This window comes from Protomyctophum bolini (assembly GCF_963924005.1).
Source record: "Protomyctophum bolini genome assembly, chromosome: 6".
Taxonomy (NCBI): Eukaryota; Metazoa; Chordata; class Actinopteri; order Myctophiformes; family Myctophidae; genus Protomyctophum; species Protomyctophum bolini.
In genome coordinates this window covers 44,403,423-44,425,290 of record NC_137867.1, presented here as the reverse complement: position 1 = coordinate 44,425,290, position 21,868 = coordinate 44,403,423, and the positions used below count along the sequence as shown (strand labels likewise).

General features: G+C 44.2%; 1 protein-coding gene and 1 long non-coding RNA gene across 2 annotated transcripts in view; both read right to left on the bottom strand.

The window, feature by feature from the left end:
• Positions 1-4,893: 4,893 nt before the first annotated feature.
• On the bottom strand, positions 4,894-15,077 carry LOC308317427. Its single transcript, XR_013964254.1, has 4 exons — positions 14,994-15,077; positions 12,794-12,887; positions 9,833-9,929; positions 4,894-7,343 (listed from the first exon to the last, which is right to left on the bottom strand). It is a non-coding gene; the product is annotated as an uncharacterized lncRNA (long non-coding RNA).
• Positions 15,078-18,012: 2,935 nt separating this feature from the next.
• Positions 18,013-21,868, bottom strand: part of LOC308317421 (phospholipid-transporting ATPase ID-like) — a 63,081-nt gene continuing 59,225 nt past the window's right edge. Inside the window, exons 25-28 of the mRNA XM_080766404.1 lie at positions 20,836-21,081; positions 19,939-20,077; positions 19,201-19,331; positions 18,013-18,940 (exon numbers count right to left, since the gene is read on the bottom strand). Coding sequence (XP_080622530.1) covers positions 18,608-18,940; positions 19,201-19,331; positions 19,939-20,077; positions 20,836-21,081 — 849 coding nt within the window. The 3' untranslated portion in view covers positions 18,013-18,607. The remainder of the gene's footprint in view (positions 18,941-19,200; positions 19,332-19,938; positions 20,078-20,835; positions 21,082-21,868) is intronic.

Sequence of the window (21,868 nt, the reverse complement as noted above, 5' to 3'; positions counted from 1 at the left end):
CATCTTCTCCAGATTATAAACCAGAAAAAGAATGCATCAATTTGGACGTCCTGGGCTGGGAAAGCGTTTGAGAACCATACTGTTGTATCGGCACAGAGCCCAAAAGAGCCCAAAAGAGACAGAAACTTGTCCTCACTGAATGAATGCCAAATACAATTTACAATTTACAATTTAGGCATTTAGCAGACGCTCTTAATCCAGAGCGATTTACATTAAGCAAGAACAAAAAGCATGGGGAATACATCACATAAAAACATTTATCATGAAACATGTGTAAGCTAAGAAAGTAACAGTGGAATATCTATAATGAAACTATACATATAAGCTATACATCTATACTACTATGATATACATTATGTACTATGACGTGCTATGACTACATACAATGCACTTATGCTGTTTACATAACATGCTATAAGTCTGTATCAAATGCTATCTAAGTCTACAGAATTGCTATCTAAGGGGGTGGGGTAAGTGCTATAAGCCTATTATGTTTGTGGTGCTTAAATGGTGTGTGAATGGTGTGTGAATACACTGTACTGCCAGACTGGAATTTGCAGATGACGGAGGAAAAACAGAAGACTAAACAAATCAGGGAAGTATGGAACACGTGTGTGCATCATGTACTTATGTCTTATGCAATCTGATTGCCACACATCACATAATATACAAAACAAGATGGACATACTGAAATAGAGGAACCTGGCTACTACACCCAACAACTTAGGTGGTATTACAAATAAAAATAATGTTGTTTTTACTGGCTAGTAAGATTTCTGATATAGTAATGATAATATAACCTTGTGATTATGAAAAAATATGTATTGGGCTTGGCCCCAAATTATTAGATTTATTCACAAATATCTATGTATTAGGGCATAGGCGACATTTAAAAAAAAAACTGGTATTTTAAATTAGATGACCTTGACAACTTTGAAAATAAAGTGTCAGACGGGGTCCTATTTCTTGTATAAGTTATAATTCTTCAGGCCTGGAAAACAGAAAAACCTCCAACAGTTGATGTGTGGAGTTGGGAGGAGTGTTGCCGTTGCATCTATACATAATTAGATTCACCTTGTCAAAAAGAGAAGATCTGGATATTTGAGAAGCATGCTTGATGGACTGAAATGAGTGAATTCAATGTTATGCATTTTTTGGGTCACAATTGATTGTGATGTTGCTTGTGTCACCCTCGGAGTGTGTTATAGTCATCAGCATTCATCATTATAAGTGTGTTATAGTCATCAGCATTCATCATTATAAGTGTGTTATAGTCATCAGCATTCATCATTATAAGTGTGTTATAGTCATCAGCATTCATCATTATAAGTGTGTTATAGTCATCAGCATTCATCATTATAAGTGTGTTATAGTCATCAGCATTCATCATTATAAGTGTGTTATAGTCATCAGCATTCATCATTATAAGTGTGTTATAGTCATCAGCATTCATCATTATAAGTGTGTTATAGTCATCAGCATTCATCATTATAAGTGTGTTATAGTCATCAGCATTCATCATTATAAGTGTGTTATAGTCATCAGCATTCATCATTATAAGTCACTTGGTTTGTTTGTTTTTTCTCTTTTTAATTTCTTGTGTCGCTTTGTTTGTGGTATATTTTTTTAATCTGTTAATTTTGATGATTATTTCAAGTCAAGTTTCAAGTCATAATAATCAGATAGAAAAAAATCAATGCCCTATAATTAACTTGAGTCATTGAATCATTTGATATCTACAATTTATCTAACAATAGTGCGTGCGTGTTTGTGTGTGTGTGCGTGCATGCGTGCGCGGCACACACACACATTGTATTTGTATGTTTTGTATTCCTCTTCCGCCAAATAGCCGTTCTGGCCTGACGTCGAAATTTAAAAAAAAAAGTTTTCTAAATCATGACAATTTTCGGAAAGATTTGAGGCACATTTTAACGATAAAAAAATAATAGCAGACCTACAAGTTCATAGCGCGCCACTCGGTGGCGCGCTATGAGCTTGTAGATCTGCTATTTTTCAATAGCTAAATTATAACAATGTATGTAACCACCAAAAGGGGTTCCCGCTCAAAATGGGTTAACCGTGCAGTCGGTTTTGGCTAAACGCGGCAGTATGGCAGACCCTGGACCAGTCCATACACCATGGATTTGTTCGAGATTGTGCCACCAAATGACGGTGTTCTTGTTCTAAATTGTACATACAAACTGGAAGCAACATATTGCAAACAGTACTCAGGTTTGTGACTGGTGGGAAATTAAGCTGCATGGTGTTACTGCCACCTTCTGGATGAATATGTTATGTGATTATCATAGAGAAGTGAATTGTCTCCATATAAGACAGTGATGAGTAGAGGTGCAACATTTAATCAAACTAATCAATTGAGTAAGTTGATAAGACACAGTTATGGAAACCTCAAATAAAGATAATATAGTAACAGTCTGTAATGACAAGACTATTCTTTAATAACACTTGATCAAATGATCGAAAACATAATACAATTCTATTTATCACTGTCCCTCTGAAGGTGGAACAGGGAGGGAGCACGATTGTGAGATCCAGAAACAGCATCAGATTATTGTCAATCACCTACAGCACTTTTTTGACTTGAGAGCTACTTTCAAAATGACCAGCTCAACTAGATGTACCCACCGAAAAAATTTATAATACTATTGCTGAAAATGGCGTTGGAATAGTGGCGCTGGCATTACATGTAAGACAAACACAATTGGAATGGGAAGGGGAGAAATGGAATAGGTAGAGATTTTGTATTTACTGTACTTTGTAATTCTACTGACATTTGTGCGCAGCAACACTCTTGAAAACAAAGTATTGCATTGTGGGTTTGAGCCGACAGGCCCCTTTTGATGTCAAGTCAACTTATATTTAAATTAAATAGTCTTTAGGGGCATGTCATGTGATCTACCTGCCTGGCCTTTGTGATCTACTGGTAGTCGTAGATCACGATCGACCAGCATACTGTAGGTCCTACAATATACTGGTCGAAACCATTAGGCGCCTTCGCGTGAGGTTGGGAAATCACTACTGAACCACAGCCACAATGGGCACAAATATGCCAATGCCCCATTCCCAAAATGTCTGACCCTGCCCAAGAACAAGACACAGAAGTGGTTATGAGTAGTAACGATTTAAGTGTTTTTCAAACTACTCAATGTGTAACCTCGCCTCATACAGGCTTTCCACCACCTCGGAGGAAAGCCTGGTCTCCGTTTCAAATTTATTTTCTCAACTAAAAAATACGGGGAAGCAGCTTTTTGCTTCTACGGGCTGTCGGCATGGAACAAGCTCCCACTGTACCTTCGTCAGGCAGCCTCTGTAGACATTTTTAAAGCTCAGCTCAAGACCCACTTCTACAACATTGCTTTTAATTGATCTTATTTTTGTTATTCATGTCCTCACTGTATTGCATTACTGCTTGTTTTTTAATGTCATTGCCTTTTCTTTTACCAATGGTTGTCAATTTCATTTCTAGGCTTTTTTCCATGACCCCTTTACCATTATACCCAACTTTTGTAAAATAAATGACTGCACAGTTCTGGCTTTAGCAGCGGGAGAACGAGAAGAAAACTAAACATGACATTAGGGTGCCTACGCACCATGTGCTTGGTAACACTTTTAGTGCCGGAAGTGCATCAACATAGGAGCTCTGGGGTGCCGGAGTTGTCTGATCGCTTTTACTCTGAAAGCCATTAACAGGAAACACTTTCCTAAAAAAGTTGACTTGACAAATTGACCTAAACATCCCGATCATTTTAATTTATACGATATATGATCCAAAAAGCGGTCATATTTTGCGGGAGAGACGGATGAGGAGCAGAGATGAAGCGCCAGCATATCGATCCATTCAACACCACGGAGAGCGCCCTGGATTAGGAGATACGAGTCATTCTTTCCGCCGCGCTAACATGGGAGTCAATGACAAGCTAATAATTGCACAGATCGTTAGCATACGGCAAGCGAAAAGCGAAATGCCAAAAAAAATAAAATAGGAAAAATTCTGAATATTTTTATCTCGCCCCGTATCTTTGAGGGTGCGCTAGGACGTCCACAGACGTCCAAGGCACCTCTCGGTTCGAATCCTTATGACGGCCTGAGGCGTACGAGCTTGTAGGTCTGCTATTTTTGAAAAATCACGAAAATGTGGCGCAAATCTTTGAATATATATTCTTTCAGAGCGAACGTTTTTAACTTGAATCTTTTCGACTCGAGTCCCTGGAACTAAATATTTTCAGATGGGCTCGGCGGCCAAATACGTATAATTTTGTGGTCCTTGACATGAAAGTGTTTGAGAACCACTTACTTTACTTTATTATGGATCCCCATTAGCACTTGCAAAAGCGTGGCTATTCTGGGGTCCAGTACACGGACATAGAAACATGTTTTTTTTTTCCAGAAAAGTCAAGATTTAGAAGGCATTTGTAGAATTGTCCTCAGGTCTAAATGGGTTAAGCGTAACTAGTTGCTACATAGTGACCATGCCATGAAACCGATTTTATCTGCATTACCCACATTCGTCTCTGGGAGGGCACCTACCCTACATACTGTAATAGACTAATGTGCAGTCATTTGCGACCTAAATCCTCTTGGCTTCAGAAACCAATTGGTAACTTTTAGAACACTCCTTACACCAAAGCCTTGGCAACAAACTGTACAAAAAACAGCCGGCACACAATAAATGTCCCTTCCACATACTTTTATTTACTTCTTTATGCACAGAGAAACATTTTATCATAATGTCTTCCTTAGCATCGTGTCAAGACAACAGGAAGTGCTGTATGAATAGTGTACGATGCATTCTAGTCCACGTTATATTAAATGTATTAATTCTAATGCTTGACATTATTCTACTGATTTTAGAGGTGTTTAAATTTTGCACCAATGTGATTGACTAAACATCTGAAACAATTCACAAAAAGTGACTTAACGGAACCCTTCGTAACTCACTCTTGATCACGACTTCTCCCCTCTATGAGTACTCATGTGTTTGTTTAGAGTAGCCCTTATACCAAAGCCTTTGCCACAAACTGTACAAAGAAAGGGTTTTTCCCCAGTATGCGTCCTCATGTGTTCTTCTAGATGAGCCTTTCGACTACAGCCTTTGCCACAAACTGTACAAGAAAAGGGCTTGGCCTTTTCCCCTGTATGTGTACTCGTGTGCTCTTTTAGTTCAGCACTATTAACAAAACCTTTGCCACAAGTTGTGCAAGTACATGGTTTTTCCCCTTTATGAGTTCTCATGTGTTCTTCTAGATGACTCTTTCGTCTACAACCTTTGCCACAAACTGTACAAGTAAAGGGCTTTTCCCCTGTATGTGTCCTCATGTGATCTTTAAGATAGCTCATGTGACTGCAGCCTTTGCCACAGACTGTGCATGTTAAGGGTTTTTCCCCTGTATGAATCATTGTGTGTCTCTTCAATTGTCCCTTTAGATTAAACAATTTGCCACAAACCGTGCAAGAATAAGGCTTTTCCCCTGTATGAGTATTCACGTGTCTCCATAGAACAGCCCTTGCACCAAAACCTTTGCCACAAACTGTGCAAAGAAAGGGCTTTTCCCCTGTATGAGTCCTCATGTGTTCTTCTAGATGACTCTTTTGACTAAAGCCTTTACCACAAATTGTACAAGTAATGGGCTTTATCCCTGTATGAGTAGTCATGTGCCGTTTTAGCTCATTATTGTGAACACAGCCTTTGCCACAAACTGTGCAAGTATACGGCTTTTCCCCTGTATGGATAGTCATGTGTTTTTTTAGAACAGCCTTTGTAACTAAACCTTTGCCACAGACTGTACAAGTAAAGGGCTTTTCCCCTGTATGAGTCCTCATGTGCTCTTTTAGATAACTCATGTGACTACAGCCTTTGCCACAAACTGTACACGTAATGGGCGTCTTCCCTGTACGAGTACACATGTGCAGTTGTAGCTCACCACTGTGAACACAGTCTTTGCCACAAACAGTGCAAGTATATGGATTTTCACCTGTATGGGTACTCATGTGTTTTCTTAGAATAGCCCTTGCACTAAAGCCTTTTCCACAAACTGTACACAAAAAGGGCTTTTCTCCTGTATGAGTACGCATGTGTTCCTCTAGATGACTTTTTTGACCACAGCCTTTACCACAAACTGTACACGTAATGGGCTTTTCCCCTGTATGAGTACGCATGTGCCGTTTTAGTTCACATCTGTAAATACAGCCTTTGCCACAAACTGTGCAAATATACGGCTTTTCCCCTGTATGGATAGTCGTGTGCCTTTTTAGAAGAGCTTTTGCACCAAAACCTTGGCCACAGACTGTACAAGTAAAGGGCTTTTCCCCTGTATGAGTCCTCATGTGCACTTTTAGATAACTCATGCGACTCCAGCCTTTGCCACAGACAGTACATGTAAAGGGTTTTTCCCCTGTATGAATCATTGTATGTCTTTTCAATTGTCCGTTTCGATCAAACATTTTGCCACACACCGTACAACTAAAGCTTTTCTTCTCTGTGTGACCTCTCGTGGAGTGAGTTTGTTTTGACGATTCCAGGTCCTTGCTCAAAGCAATGTTTTTTCCTTTCACAAAAACATTAAGTTTGTTTAAATCTGACTGAGCTTCTCTGGTCTCTACCCAATCATCACTGTCTTCAGTGTCAGATTCAGAACAGTGCGAAGAGAGGAGCTGGTCATCACTAGTTTGTTGTAATGGTACCCAGTATTCTACATAAGCTTGTGTTTTCATGTGTTCAGCGGCGGTGTGGTCCTGGGACAGAGTGTTGCTCAAAGCAACGTTTTGTCCTTTCACAAATACATTCAGTTTGTTTACATCTGATTGACCTTCCCTGGTCTCTACCCAATCATCACGGTCTTCAGCATCAGATTCAGAACAGTGTGAAGGGAGGAGCTGGTCATCACTAGTTGGTTGTGATGGTACCCAGTATTCTAAGTAAGCTTGTGTTTTCATGTGTTCAGTTGAGGGAAATATATTGAGTTTGTTTAAATCTGAATGACCTTCCCTGGTCTCCTCCCAATCATCACAGTCTTCAGCATCAGATTCAGAACAGTGTGACGAGAGGAGCTGGTCATCACTAGTTGGTTGCGACGGTACCCAGTATTCTACATAAGCTTGTGTTTTCATGTGTTCAGTTGAGGTGCTGGCTACTTGCCCTGTCTCTCGGTTTTCATAATCTTCATGTTCTACTGCTAGTAATGACCCATCAGCCTCCTCTGGTAGTAGTAGTAGCTCCTCCTGTTCTTCTTTAATATGTGGTGGCTCTGACTCATCCTGGACAAGACTGGAGCTTCTCTCCGCTTCAGGGGAACCCTCTTTAGACACAGGGAGGTGCAGAAAGTCTGGGCAAAATATAAAAAGATACATCATAACTGGGATTAAAGTGAATTTTAGATAAGAGTCATCTTTGAAATACTTCCCCCTTTCATGAGGGGCCAGGGCTCCAGACTAACTTTTTCACAGGTAGCACTGGTGCCACCTACCTTTTCAGTTGGTAGCGCCACCACAAATTAGGTAGCACCAACTTTTTCTTTGTATAGCGCCGCAGCGTGGTATTAATACATGTACCTTATCACCAAGGCTAGCAAAGGTTTTCTTGGCTAAAGCATAAATGCCTTAAATTAAGCACATAACATGGAATATTTCTCACTCACACATTCTATAGGAAATTATTATAATGAATTAACCTATAGTGTATTTTTCCATATCGTTATTATCATTTGGCTACTGTATATGAAACAGAAATGAGACACACCCCTTACCTTCTGCATGGGCATGTTCAACCTAATGGCCAATAAGGATATTTAACACTGAGGTGCCCACGTGCCCACTCTTCTGCATGGGCATGTTCAACCTAATGGCCAATAAGGATAATGAAAGCTGATGTGCTTTTATTGTGAAGGGGAAAGTTTCTAAACGTCTCAGCCTGCATATTTCCATGTGCTGATCTACAAGCTCACAACGTGTGGTGGACGCGACGCGTTGTGAGCTTGTAAATCTGCTATTTTCAGCATGCAACACCACGTCGTACGACGAAGAATATACCAGGTTTCACGTGGGAGATGTATTTTGTTCGAGACGATCATGTATGCAGCCTGCACACAGCGCTACTCGACGCAAAATAACAAGCTATTGGAAGCTATTTTTCAACAACAAGTTTACCGTGTTTGGGGTCGGGGACGAGGCGCAGTCACCCATATGTTCTGTGTCTGCTGTCTCCGTGGATTCAGCGACAGCAATGCACAGCATCATCATCCCAGTTGTAAAATGTGTGCGCTCCAGGGAAACTTATGTACAGCTGATGCTGAAATCTTTGTTTCGTTCTTTTCGGGGTTGATCAGTGTGAGCGTGCCGCCACTGTTGGACTCACGCGTGTCGTGTGCAGACCGGTGCAGACAGACAGGCAAAGAGAGAGAGGGAGCGAGAAAGAGAGAGAGAGGAGGCGAGACTCGATGGAATGAGCGAGAATAAAGTCATATTTTAGTATCGCGCTAACGCCCGTGCTTCATGGTTGAGGCTGGGAGTGAAAGCAATAAGTAGCACCGGTGCGACCTCGTTCAAATTTAACTTGCACATTAAGAAATTAAGTGGCATATGCGACTTAATAGGTCGCACGCTGGAGCCCTGTGAGGGGCGCTAGCCCTCATTCCATCATGTGGCAGCCATGTCTATGGACTTATTATGTTTGTGTTATTCATGCCCCCCGTGACGTCATGTGGAAGCCAAGTTTATGGACTTTGTGTGTGGCCCCAAAGACGCCCCTCACTTCACACGAGTGCAATTTATTTCTCCTTCGGATGAGCGTAATCAGTCGGATACAGTATGAATGTTAATTAAAATGTTTTTTTGATTTCAATCGCTACACCCCTAGTTTAATTGAAAAGACAAATCACACTTGTGTGAAGTGAGGGGCGCTCACTTAATCAAATCCTCACTTTTATCCTCAATATGTACTTTGCTCAGACAATCAAATCATCGCTATGGAGTGAATCAGCCAATCGAATCATTGTGTTTGTGTTCACACAAACAAACAAAGCTGGGCATTGGAGGGGCTAGTGCCCCTCAAAAACAATTATTAAGCCTAGATTTTATTCCAATTGTCTATAACTACTTTCCAAACTTTACATGGTAGACTAGACTGGCAGATAACTGTTGTCTGAAGATCCTTTTTCTATTTTACAGTCCAACTGAGTTGGGTTGAAGACTGGGCGTCGCTTTAACTCAAACATACATGGCCTACTTGTGTGCAAGCAGAGCGCGCAAGTACTGCTACTAACTATTCTAGCTATAACTAGACTACTACAGTCTATTACAACTGCTGTTCTAAACCCTTTAGACCTTCGCTCTGCTTGCGCAAGTAATGGCCAGCCGGGGCGCCTGATGGAGGGGAACGGAGCTGGTCGGAATAACGTGTTCCTTCCACGCGCTACGTCCAGCCGGGGAAACTCTCCCCTGTCAGGTGAAAAGAAGCAGCTTGGACTCCTCATGCATAGAAGGAAGCATTAGGTCAGTCCGCTGCCCCCCCCCCCCCCCCCCCCCCAGGTTGGCAGAGGAAGTGTAGCACCCAGGATTACATTAGATAATTGACACTGGGTGAAAAACTGGGTTGCAAAATCGTGAGATAAAAATGATAGGGACAAAAAAAAAAGTAATGACCTGGAAAATACCGTTCCTGAAGAAAAAGTGTGGGCTTGAGCTAGCTCCCTACTCGATGATGATGTATTGACCCACATGGCATCTGTCTTCCTATTGGTTGATCCACATGACGTCACAGCCCAGGGAATCATTATTACGATAATAACAATATATAGAGAGAGAGCTTGTCACTCACTGAGATCCAGGTGGTCTTCAGGTTCGACTTTAAAGTCTTCAGCTTCCTGCTCAAAAGAAACCGTCCTGTGTGGAGAACTCATCTTCACCTGTAGACTCTAGATTAGAAGGAAGAAGTAGAATAAGGACTTTAGTAACTTTGATTTGACATGATTAACAATTACATTTAAATAACACTATATCACTATCACTATGACAAGAGGCAACATTACACTATATTATTCCTTATCTGGTGTCAACGTTTTTATATAATTTTGTATGCATAATGTTTAAGTTATAAATGTTATTATAGCCTTTAGTGTTGATTTCTTTTTTCTAATAAAGTTGTTCTTTTTTTGTTGTTACCTCTGTAAACCCCCCCCCCCCCCCCCCCATGTAAAGCGTACTCAGAAAAGCGCTATGTACAGTAAGTTTGAGATATTATTATTATTATAAATCAATTGCAGTGTAAGCAACTTTCCTATGCTTTGTGTCTGTGTGTACCCCATGGCGATGATTTGATTGGCTGAGGGCTTAAAAAGTGAGGATAAAAATTGAAGACATTAAAGTGAGGAAGCCAAAACTGATTGGCTCTGATCCCTGTCTTGGTAATTGCTTTACAGTTTGATCGTCCTGTTTACTGGGACACATTTTTAAATAAAGGGTGTTATTAGTTTTACATCAACCAATATTATTTATTTGATCAAGTGTACATGTGGGTTGGCCTATGTGGGGAAAAACATTGAGAGCATAAAAAAAAATAAAAAAAACTTTGAGTCGGGTTCCGCCTGACGTTTCGTCCTAAAGGGGAGTTTTTCGTTACCGTTGTCACAATATCGCTTGCTCTGGGTGGATCTTTGTTGGTTTGTAAAGTGTCTTGAGACCACTTGTTGTAATTTGACACTTTAATAAAATTGAAAACAAAAAATTAATAGAATTCAAAAGGGAAATAAACCTTCCAAGGAAGCGACTGTACACTCCAGGGAATAGAGACAGACAACTTACTCATCAATTAATTAGCATGCCGACTAGCTAATAAATAAGAAATGTAAAAACAGCAACAGAGTACAGTCAAGCCCTTGAAAGGGATAGCACCAAAAATGGTCCCTGCGGTCTTGTTTCCATTTAGGGCCTACGCAATCAATTCATAGACATGACATGAAGAAGAACAACTACATTCTGGATGTACAGAGTGGGGAAAAGGGAAGGGGTCTGGTGATCACCTCCAGCCCAGGGCCGGTTCTAGGCATAGGCGAACCAAGCGGTCGCTTGGGGCCTCAACCACTGAGGGGGCCTCATCACAGGGAGAAGATATATATATATTTTTTAATGTATCCCCTATCCCTTACATGGGCTACTGGCCACATGAGGCCCGCACCTAGCTTCTTAATTTTGATCTCAAAGTGCACCAGATTGAAGCATTTTCATGGCAAATTTACAGATTTTTCTAGATGTTGAATGATGTTGCTTGGGGCCTCTAAAGGCCTAGAACCGGCACGAAGTGATCATTTCTTCTCCCTTGGGCCTGCTGAGATTTGTCGGAATATAGTGGCAAATATAGTCAATAGTCATATTCCTCCTATTCCTGATATTCCTCCTGCGCTGAACATGCTGTATAGAGCAAAGTATGGGCCATTACTGTGTGTGGTCCCTGTTTATATTGTTCATTCACTGAATTATGAAATTTACTGTTTATTTTGCATGAACATTGTATTCAAATATTGTTGTATACTTATTGTATTGTGCATTTTCTGTATTTTCTGGATGTTGTGTATTTATGTGGTTCAGTCCTACTATACAGTATATAAAGGCTATGAACTTGAGTAATGGCTCGTAGTACACACTGCCCGATATTTGCTCCGATTATGCCGTCTGGGACCATTTTTGGCGTTCGCCGACAAAACCCCCGATCTGACGCAAGATCGGGCTTTGATCGCCGATCCTTGATCCTTTGATCCTCAGTGGTTTTGCTCGCTGTGTGTGAAAAGCTCCTCAAGAAGATATAGCGCCAATAAAAGCTCTCGCCAACGCCTCCCCGACCGTTTCTGAATATCAAGCATGTTTGATATTTGGCTCTGTCGCCGACTGGACATCATGCAGTATGCAACCACGTCTCGAGAAATCCTGTATTACAGCCAATGAGAGCACAGGACAGCTGTGCTCACTGACACTGTCTGTCTGTCTGTCTGTCTGTCTGTCTGTCGACTAGTTGTATGATCATGGTAATAGGCCTATACTGTATATAACCTTTATTCCTTGGGTAAATCCCTGTGTCGTACCGGTAGCTATATGAGCGCAATGTTTGCTGTTAAATAGTCTATCAAACCAACGCATTTCACTTGAATAATGTTGATAAAACCGCATCGGAATCAACAGTGCAGAGGAAACCATGTTTTGTACATGGAGTTGTCTATGGAGTAAACCTTACTCTAATAGACCCGCCTGCAGGTGTGAGAATATTCAAATATGTCTTCCCTGTTTTTGTTTCATCCTGAAAGCTTTGGAGTCAAAAAGCCTATTGGCCTGGAATGGAGCACAGGAGAGGGAATAGCTTTTGCTTTCCTATTTTTTTTTAACAGCTACTACTGTACGTGTATTATATTATATATATATATATTATAATATTTTCAAAGACGAGCTGTAAAACATAAAATGAAATCCGTCTACAGCTGTAGTTTGTGCAAAGCGTGTGCCACAGCAGGACCACGTGTGTCCCCCGGTGTCATAAGATCCAACAATACTTTGTGAGCTTGTAGATCTGCTATTTCTTACCCGCTGTACGGCGAAGTATAAATGGAGCTTGAGTACTGGAAGGCGGTAGTCACATTAATTGCTTTTCTAGACGAATATTAGTGTTGGGTCGATTAAAAGAAAGTCCACATTGGTGGCATAACTATATGTGTTACCAATAGGTTGTATGTCAAAAAAAGACATCGGTGAGACCGCTCGGGCCCTAAACAACCAGTAATTAAACAGTACATACCTATGCTGTACAACTTGGACAGGTAGCAGCAATGCATCAGACAGGCGCTCTCTCTTGATACGATGTGGACCTCACTCTGTCTCTGGTGCTCGATCTGTGGAAATCACCAGTAGAAAAACAAAACAAAAAAACATGTAGTTATGCGTGTAATCTGTGTTGCGCTGCGTGAGCTTGTAGATCTGATACTTTTGGTTGTGCGCTACACCACGGGTGTCCTAAGCATTTTTGGGGAATCGTAAAGGCCTAGTCATAGTCTACAACATGGCGTCACACTGTGGTGGTCACCGCTCACACAACACGTGTTTTTTTTAAATAGGTTTTATCCCACAATTTTGCAACCCATTTTTTAACCCAGTGTCAATTATCAATGTAATCCTGGGCGCTACACTTCTTCTGACAACCTGGGTGGGGGGGGGGGGGTACCTACCCTAGGGGACACGGGGAGAACATGTGAGGGTACCTACCCTAGGGGACACTGGGAGAACATGTGAAGGTACCTACCCTAGGGGACACTGGGAGAACATGTGAAGGTACCTACCCTAGGGGACACGGGGAGAACATGTGAAGGTACCTACCCTAGGGGACACGGGGAGAACATGTGAGGGTACCTACCCTAGGGGACACTGGGAGAACATGTGAAGGTACCTACCCTAGGGGACACTGGGAGAACATGTGAAGGTACCTACCCTAGGGGACACGGGGAGAACATGTGAGGGTACCTACCCTAGGGGACACGGGGAGAACATGTGAGGGTACCTACCCTAGGGGACACGGGGAGAACATGTGAGGGTACCTACCCTATAGGGGACATGGGGAGAACATGTGAGGGACATGATTGGACATCATGTTGTTGACATAATTAGACGTCATCATCATCAATGTGATGAAAGGCCCCGCTCACTTCACACGAGTGTGATTTTGCAACTTACTCTGTTGTAGAAATGATGCCTTGCCTTCTACCCTAATTGAAAAGTTATGCAACGGATGTATGACCGTTTATCCATTCCTGTTCTTCTACCAAACCACACACTGTTTGCACAAATACTAATGCATGCCATAGGAAACAACCACAGTGCATGCTTCCAACTTGCACAGTTAGTTGGGCACCTGGACAACTGGGCACCTGGGCGAGTGGGCACCTGGATGAGTGCCGAAGCCAGTCGAGTTCTAGTATTTACTATTAATAATGTAGGCCACTGTGCTTCTGACAATGTATACTCGTCATCAGACCATGGCTGAGTGGGAATCCAAGACAGCTAGACAGGTGGGCACTATGGACATCTGGGAACCATATTTTCTGGATTAATGGCACTTGTATGAAGACTAGGCCTACAGGCAAGTGCAAACTACAGTGCCAACCAGGATGTGCATGCACCAATGTTTCCTGTTCAATATCCATATTGACTAGGCCTGCTGTGCCCGTCGGCTATACCGGCCTACTTGAGAACGATGCAACTTGGGAACCTAATAATAATACCTGTCATAATAACTTGTCACAGCACCCGTTTTAACTGTCTGTCTGTCTGTGTCCCACATGGAGATCTCTGTATATGCCTGTGTGTGAAGAGGACAAACTGACTGACTGTGAAAAGTGGACTCAGTTTGACCTCTTCAGACACAGGCAGATACAGACTGTGACAAGTGGACTGACTGGTTACTAAGTAGGCTAATCAATTGTCAGGTCAGGTGTGGGGTTGCCATGGCAATCAATTGGCTGAGGCAGAGGCTGGAAGTTGCCCAGTTGATTAGGCCCACTGGCAGAGCGTGGTTCTGGAGCGCCGTGGGTCCGATCGACGCGAGTCCGGGCACTGCACTCCCTGGAACGCGTGTGTCGAATATGAAGTCGGTGGGGCAAACGGTTCTCGAGTTACGTGCATTACAACCGTACACACACACACACACACACACACACACACACACACACACACACACACACACACACAGACACGCAGAGACATGGTGCATTTATAGTAGGAGTTCCGTAAAGTCTGATAGCTAAAACAGACTACAGATTATTCTATTTATTCTCTCTCTCTCTCTCTCTCTCTCTCTCTCTCTCTCTCTCTCTCTCTCTCTCTCTCTCTCTCTCTCTCTCTCTCTCTCTCTCTCTCTCGTAGCTCAGCGAACCTTTCAGTTCAACATTAAATAAAGCCCAAAACAATGGTTTAAATGGCAGTAAACACGTTGAGTTATGGCTCACCGGCACCGCTGGATGTGAATTGTACCCATAGATTGTACCTCGGTCGCTGAGTCCTTTTTCGCCGTGCTCTTATTTACTTCTGGGTCATATGTTATGCTCAACAAAGGAGCCAGACACAGTCCAGAGCAGACCACTGCCACCGCCGATGCCTTATGCTTAATGCATTTCGCCCCCTGGTGGAGGAGATGTCTAACTGCCTTTGAATAATGAATACAGACAGACAGACAGTTGCTCTTACAGGCCTACAGGGTTATATTATATTAATCTATAAGCCTAAATATAATTAAATATAAGCATACTGTAGGTACAATCTATCACAATTAATTAACCACATGAACAGGTGACAAGTTGTGATTTGGTTTATTATTCTATTTGATGGTAATGCTGTTTAAAAATAGGTTACTGTGGTTTTACATTGGTAAAACAAATCAATAAATTATACACATTTGAGATAATAAAGGAAAACTGGTTATTCACAGGCATAACCTACTTAAGCTTGAAAAAAAAAATGAAAATATAATAATGATTTACTCCTCATCCGTCTCCCGTGAAACAGCAAGGTGGAGGGTAGGCCTACGTGTGGCATCTTTCTGGATGTTGTAGTTCTTAGTTATCTTCCAGTTGTTGACCAGGAGAATGAGGAGGAGCACAGGGTGAAGGTCTCCATCTTACCTCTTATCCCTGAACTTATTTGCCTTTTTTAGTTTTTTAATAGCCAATAACTAGCCAATCTACATCGACAAGTTGTTAGCTTGTAGATCAGCTATTTGTAATATTTTAAAATGTTTTAAAATAGTAAAAAATGGCAAATAAGTTTAGGGATAAGGGGTAAGGGGTGGCGAAGTGTGTTTTCAGAGAGGTGGCCATTATCTTCCCCACTGGTGAAAATGAACCAGTCAGGGGGATATGCCGCCCTTGATCGAGGCCAGTAACGAGTAAGACGCGTGAACGCGGGAAGCGAACGCACTCAGCTCCATATATGGGCACAAAAGGGGCCAGGTCCACAACAAACAAATCACTGGCCCCTTTTGTGCCCATATATGGAGCTGAGTGATTGCTGATGCAACACACTCCATATTTGGATAGCGGGACAGACGGAAAGACGGACAGACACACAGACATGATCTGCTAGGACTAGGTCTCATAGCTCACTGCTTTCGCAATAAACAGCATTTCTCCAACACTGACATCTGCTGGAGATACAAGTTGCTGACTGAAACTATTGACACAACTAGCTGCCAATGAACAGAGAATGGTCGTTTTAAATCATTTTATTAAGATAAAATACTTCTTTACAAGGTACAAAATTGTCTGTAAGGACGTCAACTGGGTTGCTGTTTTAAGTAAACCATACAAAGTTTAAAATAAAAGTCCCCAATGCTTGATATGTAGAGTATGCACATGCATGATTTTTCCATCCTGTTTCTAAATGTCATATAACCCATTCTGACCTGAGATCAGATTCATACGAGGTTTCCACGGGACACACACTGGTCTGATTAACCCATTCTGACCTGAGATCAGATTCTAAAAATGTCAGTCGTTCTTCGAATTTTTCAAAAATAGCAGACCTACAAGCTCGTATCGCGCCACTCGGTGGCGCGATATGAGCTTGTAGATCTGCTATTTTTCAATAGCTAAAGCATAACATGATGCCAACACCAAAATGGGTGCCCGGTCAGAATGGGTTAAAATGCAGGAGGCAGCAAAATGTTGTGTTATTGAAAACAAGCACTTCCAAACTCTGACACTTGGCTTAAATAATCAAATGCAGGGCATTTCTTGACAGAAAGTATAGCTCATAACGTTTCTATGGTGGATTTTTATGAGACAAAAACTTTGCAGATAGATAGAGGATACTTCAAGCTTTTCGTACAGCTGCAATGTTGGTGAGTTTAACATTGTTTAATGCAATCAGACAGGACTTTTCTGTTTGGATGCACCACTGACAGGACCCACAGAACCAACAGCACCACTGACAGGAATCAGGATCCACAGAACCAATAGCACCACTGACAGGATCCACAGAACCAACAGCAACATTCCCACTTAACCCATTCTGACCTGAGATCAGATTCATACGAGGTTTCCACTGGACACACACTGGTCTGATTAACCCATTCTGACCTGAGATCAGATTCTAAAAATGTCAGTCGCTCTTCGATTTTTCAAAAATAGCAGACCTACAAGCTCGTAGCGCGCTATTTTTAAATAGCTAAAGCGGGGTCATACCTATGTTCTCTCAGCCCTATGTTCCCTCAGAAGGAGCATTGGTCCGAGGTGCGCTGGGGGTCGGGAGAGGGTGGGTGGTTAGGTTTAGGTGTCTGCCCCGGGGGAGGTTAGGGTTAGGGTGAGGGTTTGGGTTAGGTTTAGGTGTCTGCCCCGGGGGAGGTTAGGGTTAGGGTGAGGGTTTGAGGTAGGTTGTCGATCGGACCAATGGACCTGATGCTAACACCAAAATGGGTTCCCGTTCAGAATGGGCTAAAGCTACAAACGGGGACTTACGGCTAAAGCATTTTAAAGCTACAAACGGGGGACTTGTTTATTTTAATGGGTAAAGCATTTTAACCAATATGGTGTATAATAGTAGCCTATATGTGGTCTATCCTCTTCCACTGATACATTTAGACCCTGAGTCGGGTATAGGACAGTGGTTCAGACAAGTTACATGATGTTGTGTGAACGCACAGGTATTTTTGCTTAGTCGAGCGGTTAATTAGTTCTTCATGGCATTGCATAACACCTTAAATTCCAACTGCCTGGTGACAGGCATTATAATGATATGATCCACGCCTCCAGACGCCCCTTTGGGCCTATCGGTGGCTATGTTTACGTTCCCTCGTGCCTTGAATGCATGGATCTGTTGAGAGCAGAGCATTATGAGCGGAGTGGAGCGGAAAGGAAAACCCGGAGTGGAGCGGATGGAAAACCCGCTCTTCGCTCCAGGCGGCTTTTGTCCTGCTCTGCATTCGCTCGTATTGATTCCCCCCCCCCAGCCCACTCCTCCCCCCCCTCTGTCTGTGTTTGCAGCGCCCCCTGCCTGCTCCAACATGTGGTGCGCGGCCTCGACTGGAGCAGCTTGGAGCAGAGGACGGTCCTCGCTCCGAAGCCACTCTGACACCGTGTTGGAGAAGAGCGCCCGCCCTCTAGCGTAATCACTGAAAACACTAAATTATGTCATTTTGCGTCAATGGCAGTCAAGGATGAAAGTCTGCTGCCTCTCCCGTCAATTCCAAGTTGTACGTGGTTGGTTGCGCGCGAGAACTAGCCGATCTACCAGCTCGCAACGTGGCACGATGTGGCGCGCTGTGAGCTTGTAGGTCGGCTATTTTTGGTGCGCGCGACACATGATCACAGAGCCTCAAATGACACGATCGCAGTTGCTATCCAATGTGGCTCACACAGCAGTAGAACGGCTGGGAAGTGCCAACTCTTGTAGCACAACAAGGGGAATCGCCTTGGAGAGTTCCCTAAGGATGTCCAACAACTCCTGAAGCAAGTCGCTCTCAGTGCAAAGGCACACATCATGACTGTTTATGACGTGATTGGCCCGTCTTTCTCCCAAAAGCGCCTCTCCCCCCCAAAAACAAAAGCCACCGTCCTCCTCATGCAGATCAGAGGTCTGCCGTCGTCCGATACATCTGCAGCGAGGTCACCTCCACGTCCTGCACCTTGGCGTTCTGGGGCCGTCCCGTGGGGCTGTAGCCGGCCGAGCGCCCCATGGGGCTGAAGCCCCCCATAGTGGGCCGTCCCGTGGCCTGAGGCCCCAGGCCGGAGGGCCGCGCGGCCGCGGGGCGGTGCAGGTAGCGGGCCGACGTCACCAGGTTGCCGTAGCCGCCCGTGTGCGAGAAGGCGTAGCCGGAGCGCCGCGAGCTGGTGCGGCGCAGGCGCGCACGGCGGGGCGGCGGAGGGGGCGTGGCTTTGGCCCGCCTGACTTTGAACATCACCTGGAGAAACGTGGAGAAAAATAACCCTTTTTAACCCATTCAAACCATGCAGGAATGCATCTGTGTCGCGCGTTGGCTATTCAAAAACATAGTGGATATCTGTAGATCAGCTTGTAGCTCTATTTAGCTTCTTATTTATTTTTATTGTGATAAATTTACTAGGCCGGGATTATGTTTGACAGACACACACACACACACACACACACACACACACACACACACATAATAGTATCCACGCTGTGATTGGCCAGCGGCCCCACCTTGTCGTTGATGGTGGGACAGAGCTGGATCAACAGGAAGCGGTAGGTGACCACAGGAAGTACACACAGGGTGGAGGTGAGGAGGATGGTGAGCCACATGTTGGGCTGGTTCAGAGAGTTCCTGGCTGTACCTGGAAGCGCGCGCACGCACACACACACACACACACACACACACACACACACACACACACACACACACACACACACACACACACACACACACACACACACACACACACACACACACACACACACACACACACACACACAAAAAGTGTACAGTATTTGTTAAAATCATGCTTTTATGTGGACACGCCCACCAGTTCATTAAGTATGCCTGGTTTGCCTGGTGGGTGGTGATGGGTGGTGAATGGTGATCCACCTGAACTGAAGCCCACAGCTGTAGTTGTATGATAAAGGGGGAGGGGTTAGGGGAAGGGCTGATAATGTGACTATATTACTGTTTATTTCATTGGCCCGTTTGGCGTTTGACTGTCAAGGGTTCAGCCTCCAGGAAGAAACCCTGAATACAAAGTGAATACACCATTGCACATAAAAACGACTCCAGGGTGTCTAATGAAGTACTGTCACCTCATAGACACATGAAAAACTCCATCTTTAAGTCATATTTTATACTTTGCTGCTTGAAAATAGTGAGTATATCTATATACCTTTTTAGTGTTTGATGACCTAAAAGCACTGTATTAGATTGTAGCGTGAAGGCTCCTCCTCGCTCACCTATGAAGGGGAAGGACGAGGGGAAGATGAGGAACATGCCGTTGCTGTACATGGTGAAGGTGACGGCGAAGTACATGGCCAGGCTGCCCACCACGAAGAACGTGTTGACCGCTGTCCAGTACGCCATGTCCAGACCCAACTGCAACAGGCCCAGAGGGAGAGGGGAGACAGGGTTACAGCAGGCCCAGAGGGAGAGGAGAGACAGGGTTACAACAGGCCCAGAGGGAAGACAGGGTTACAACAGGCCCAGAGGGAGAGGAGAGACAGGGTTACAACAGGCCCAGAGGGAGAGGGGAGACAAACAGGCCCAGAGGGAGAGGGGAGACAGGGTTACAACAGGCCCAGAGGGAGAGGGGAGACAGGGTTACAACAGGCCCAGAGGGAGAGGAGAGACAGGGTTACAACAGGCCCAGAGGGGAGACAGGGTTACAACAGGCCCAGAGGGAGAGGAGAGACAGGGTTACAACAGGCCCAGAGGGAGAGGGGAGACAGGGTTACTTACAACAGGCCCAGAGGGAGAGGAGAGGGGAGACAGGGTTACAACAGGCCCAGAGGGAGAGGGGAGACAGGGTTACAACAGGCCCAGAGGGAGAGGGGAGACAGGGTTACAACAGGCCCAGAGGGAGAGGAGAGACAGGGTTACAACAGGCCCAGAGGGAGAGGGGAGACAGGGTTACAACAGGCCCAGAGGGAGAGGGGAGACAGGGTTACAACAGGCCCAGAGGGAGAGGAGAGACAGGGTTACAACAGGACGCAGACGGTGACGAGGAGGCGGGTCTGCGTGAGGAGGGACGTACCTGGACGCAGACGGTGACGAGGAGGCGGGTCTGCGTGAGGAGGGACGTACCTGGACGCAGACGGTGACGAGGAGGCGGGTCTGCGTGAGGAGGGACGTACCTGGACGCAGACGGTGACGAGGAGGCAGGTCTGCGTGAGGAGGGCGAAGGACTGGTAGTCGGCGATGTCCTTGCCGTCGTGGCGCAGCGTGTCGTGCATGGCGGCGTAGGGGATGAAGAACAGCACCAGCGAGCTGTAGACGCTGTGCAGCGCACACTTGAAGAACAGCGCCTTGTTGAAGTACAGGTTGAGCTGGCCGGGAACGTAGAGCTCCGGGTGCTGGAAGCTCCACGCGTCGTTCACGTCCTGCAGGCGTGTCATGCAGGCAAGAAGTCGGTTCCATTCAGGAAGGAGCATGAGAACAGAAAGTATAATGAAAGCTGTTGGAAATATGGGGAAAGTATGTAGGCCTACAGTTGGAGGGGGTGGTACAGTATAGAGCGCCGCAGTCCCTCCCCCTTTCAGAAAAACGAGTGGCCCAGGAAATGAAAACCCAATGCATTCTCCCATCGGCACTTCTTATTTAATTTATTCAAAGACGGTTACGCCGCGGACAAAGCCAACTCGGATCGTGACAAATCATGACAATGAACACAATGTTTTGGGGCCGATCAAATAATTTATAAGACGAGAAAAACAAAACAAATAGTGTTGTCTCCTGACTTTTCTTTTCTTCTTTCTAATGATTTGATCGGCCCCAAAACATTGTGTTCATTGTCATGATTTGTCACGATCCGAGTTGGCTTTGTCCGCGGCGTAACCGTCTTTAAATAAAGTTGGAGGGGGTAAAAAAATAAAAATAAAACAACATTAAAAATAGCAACAAAAAAAATAGAGCTAATCAACAAGCTGACGACAACTTGTCGGATTGTCAGTTGTGACGGCTCTGCATTATTCTATATAAAAAAATCACACCCGTGTGAACTGAGTGGTGCAACTCCGTGTGGGGGTCCACGGGAACTTCCAGACCCACAGGAACGCGCCACACACACACACACAGACCTCCTCATATAGACGGTTAGAGTTTTGCAGAGCCAAGCGCTGTTAGAAAGGCCAAGCGGGGTAGGTACCCTCACAAAAACATGCAGTAATC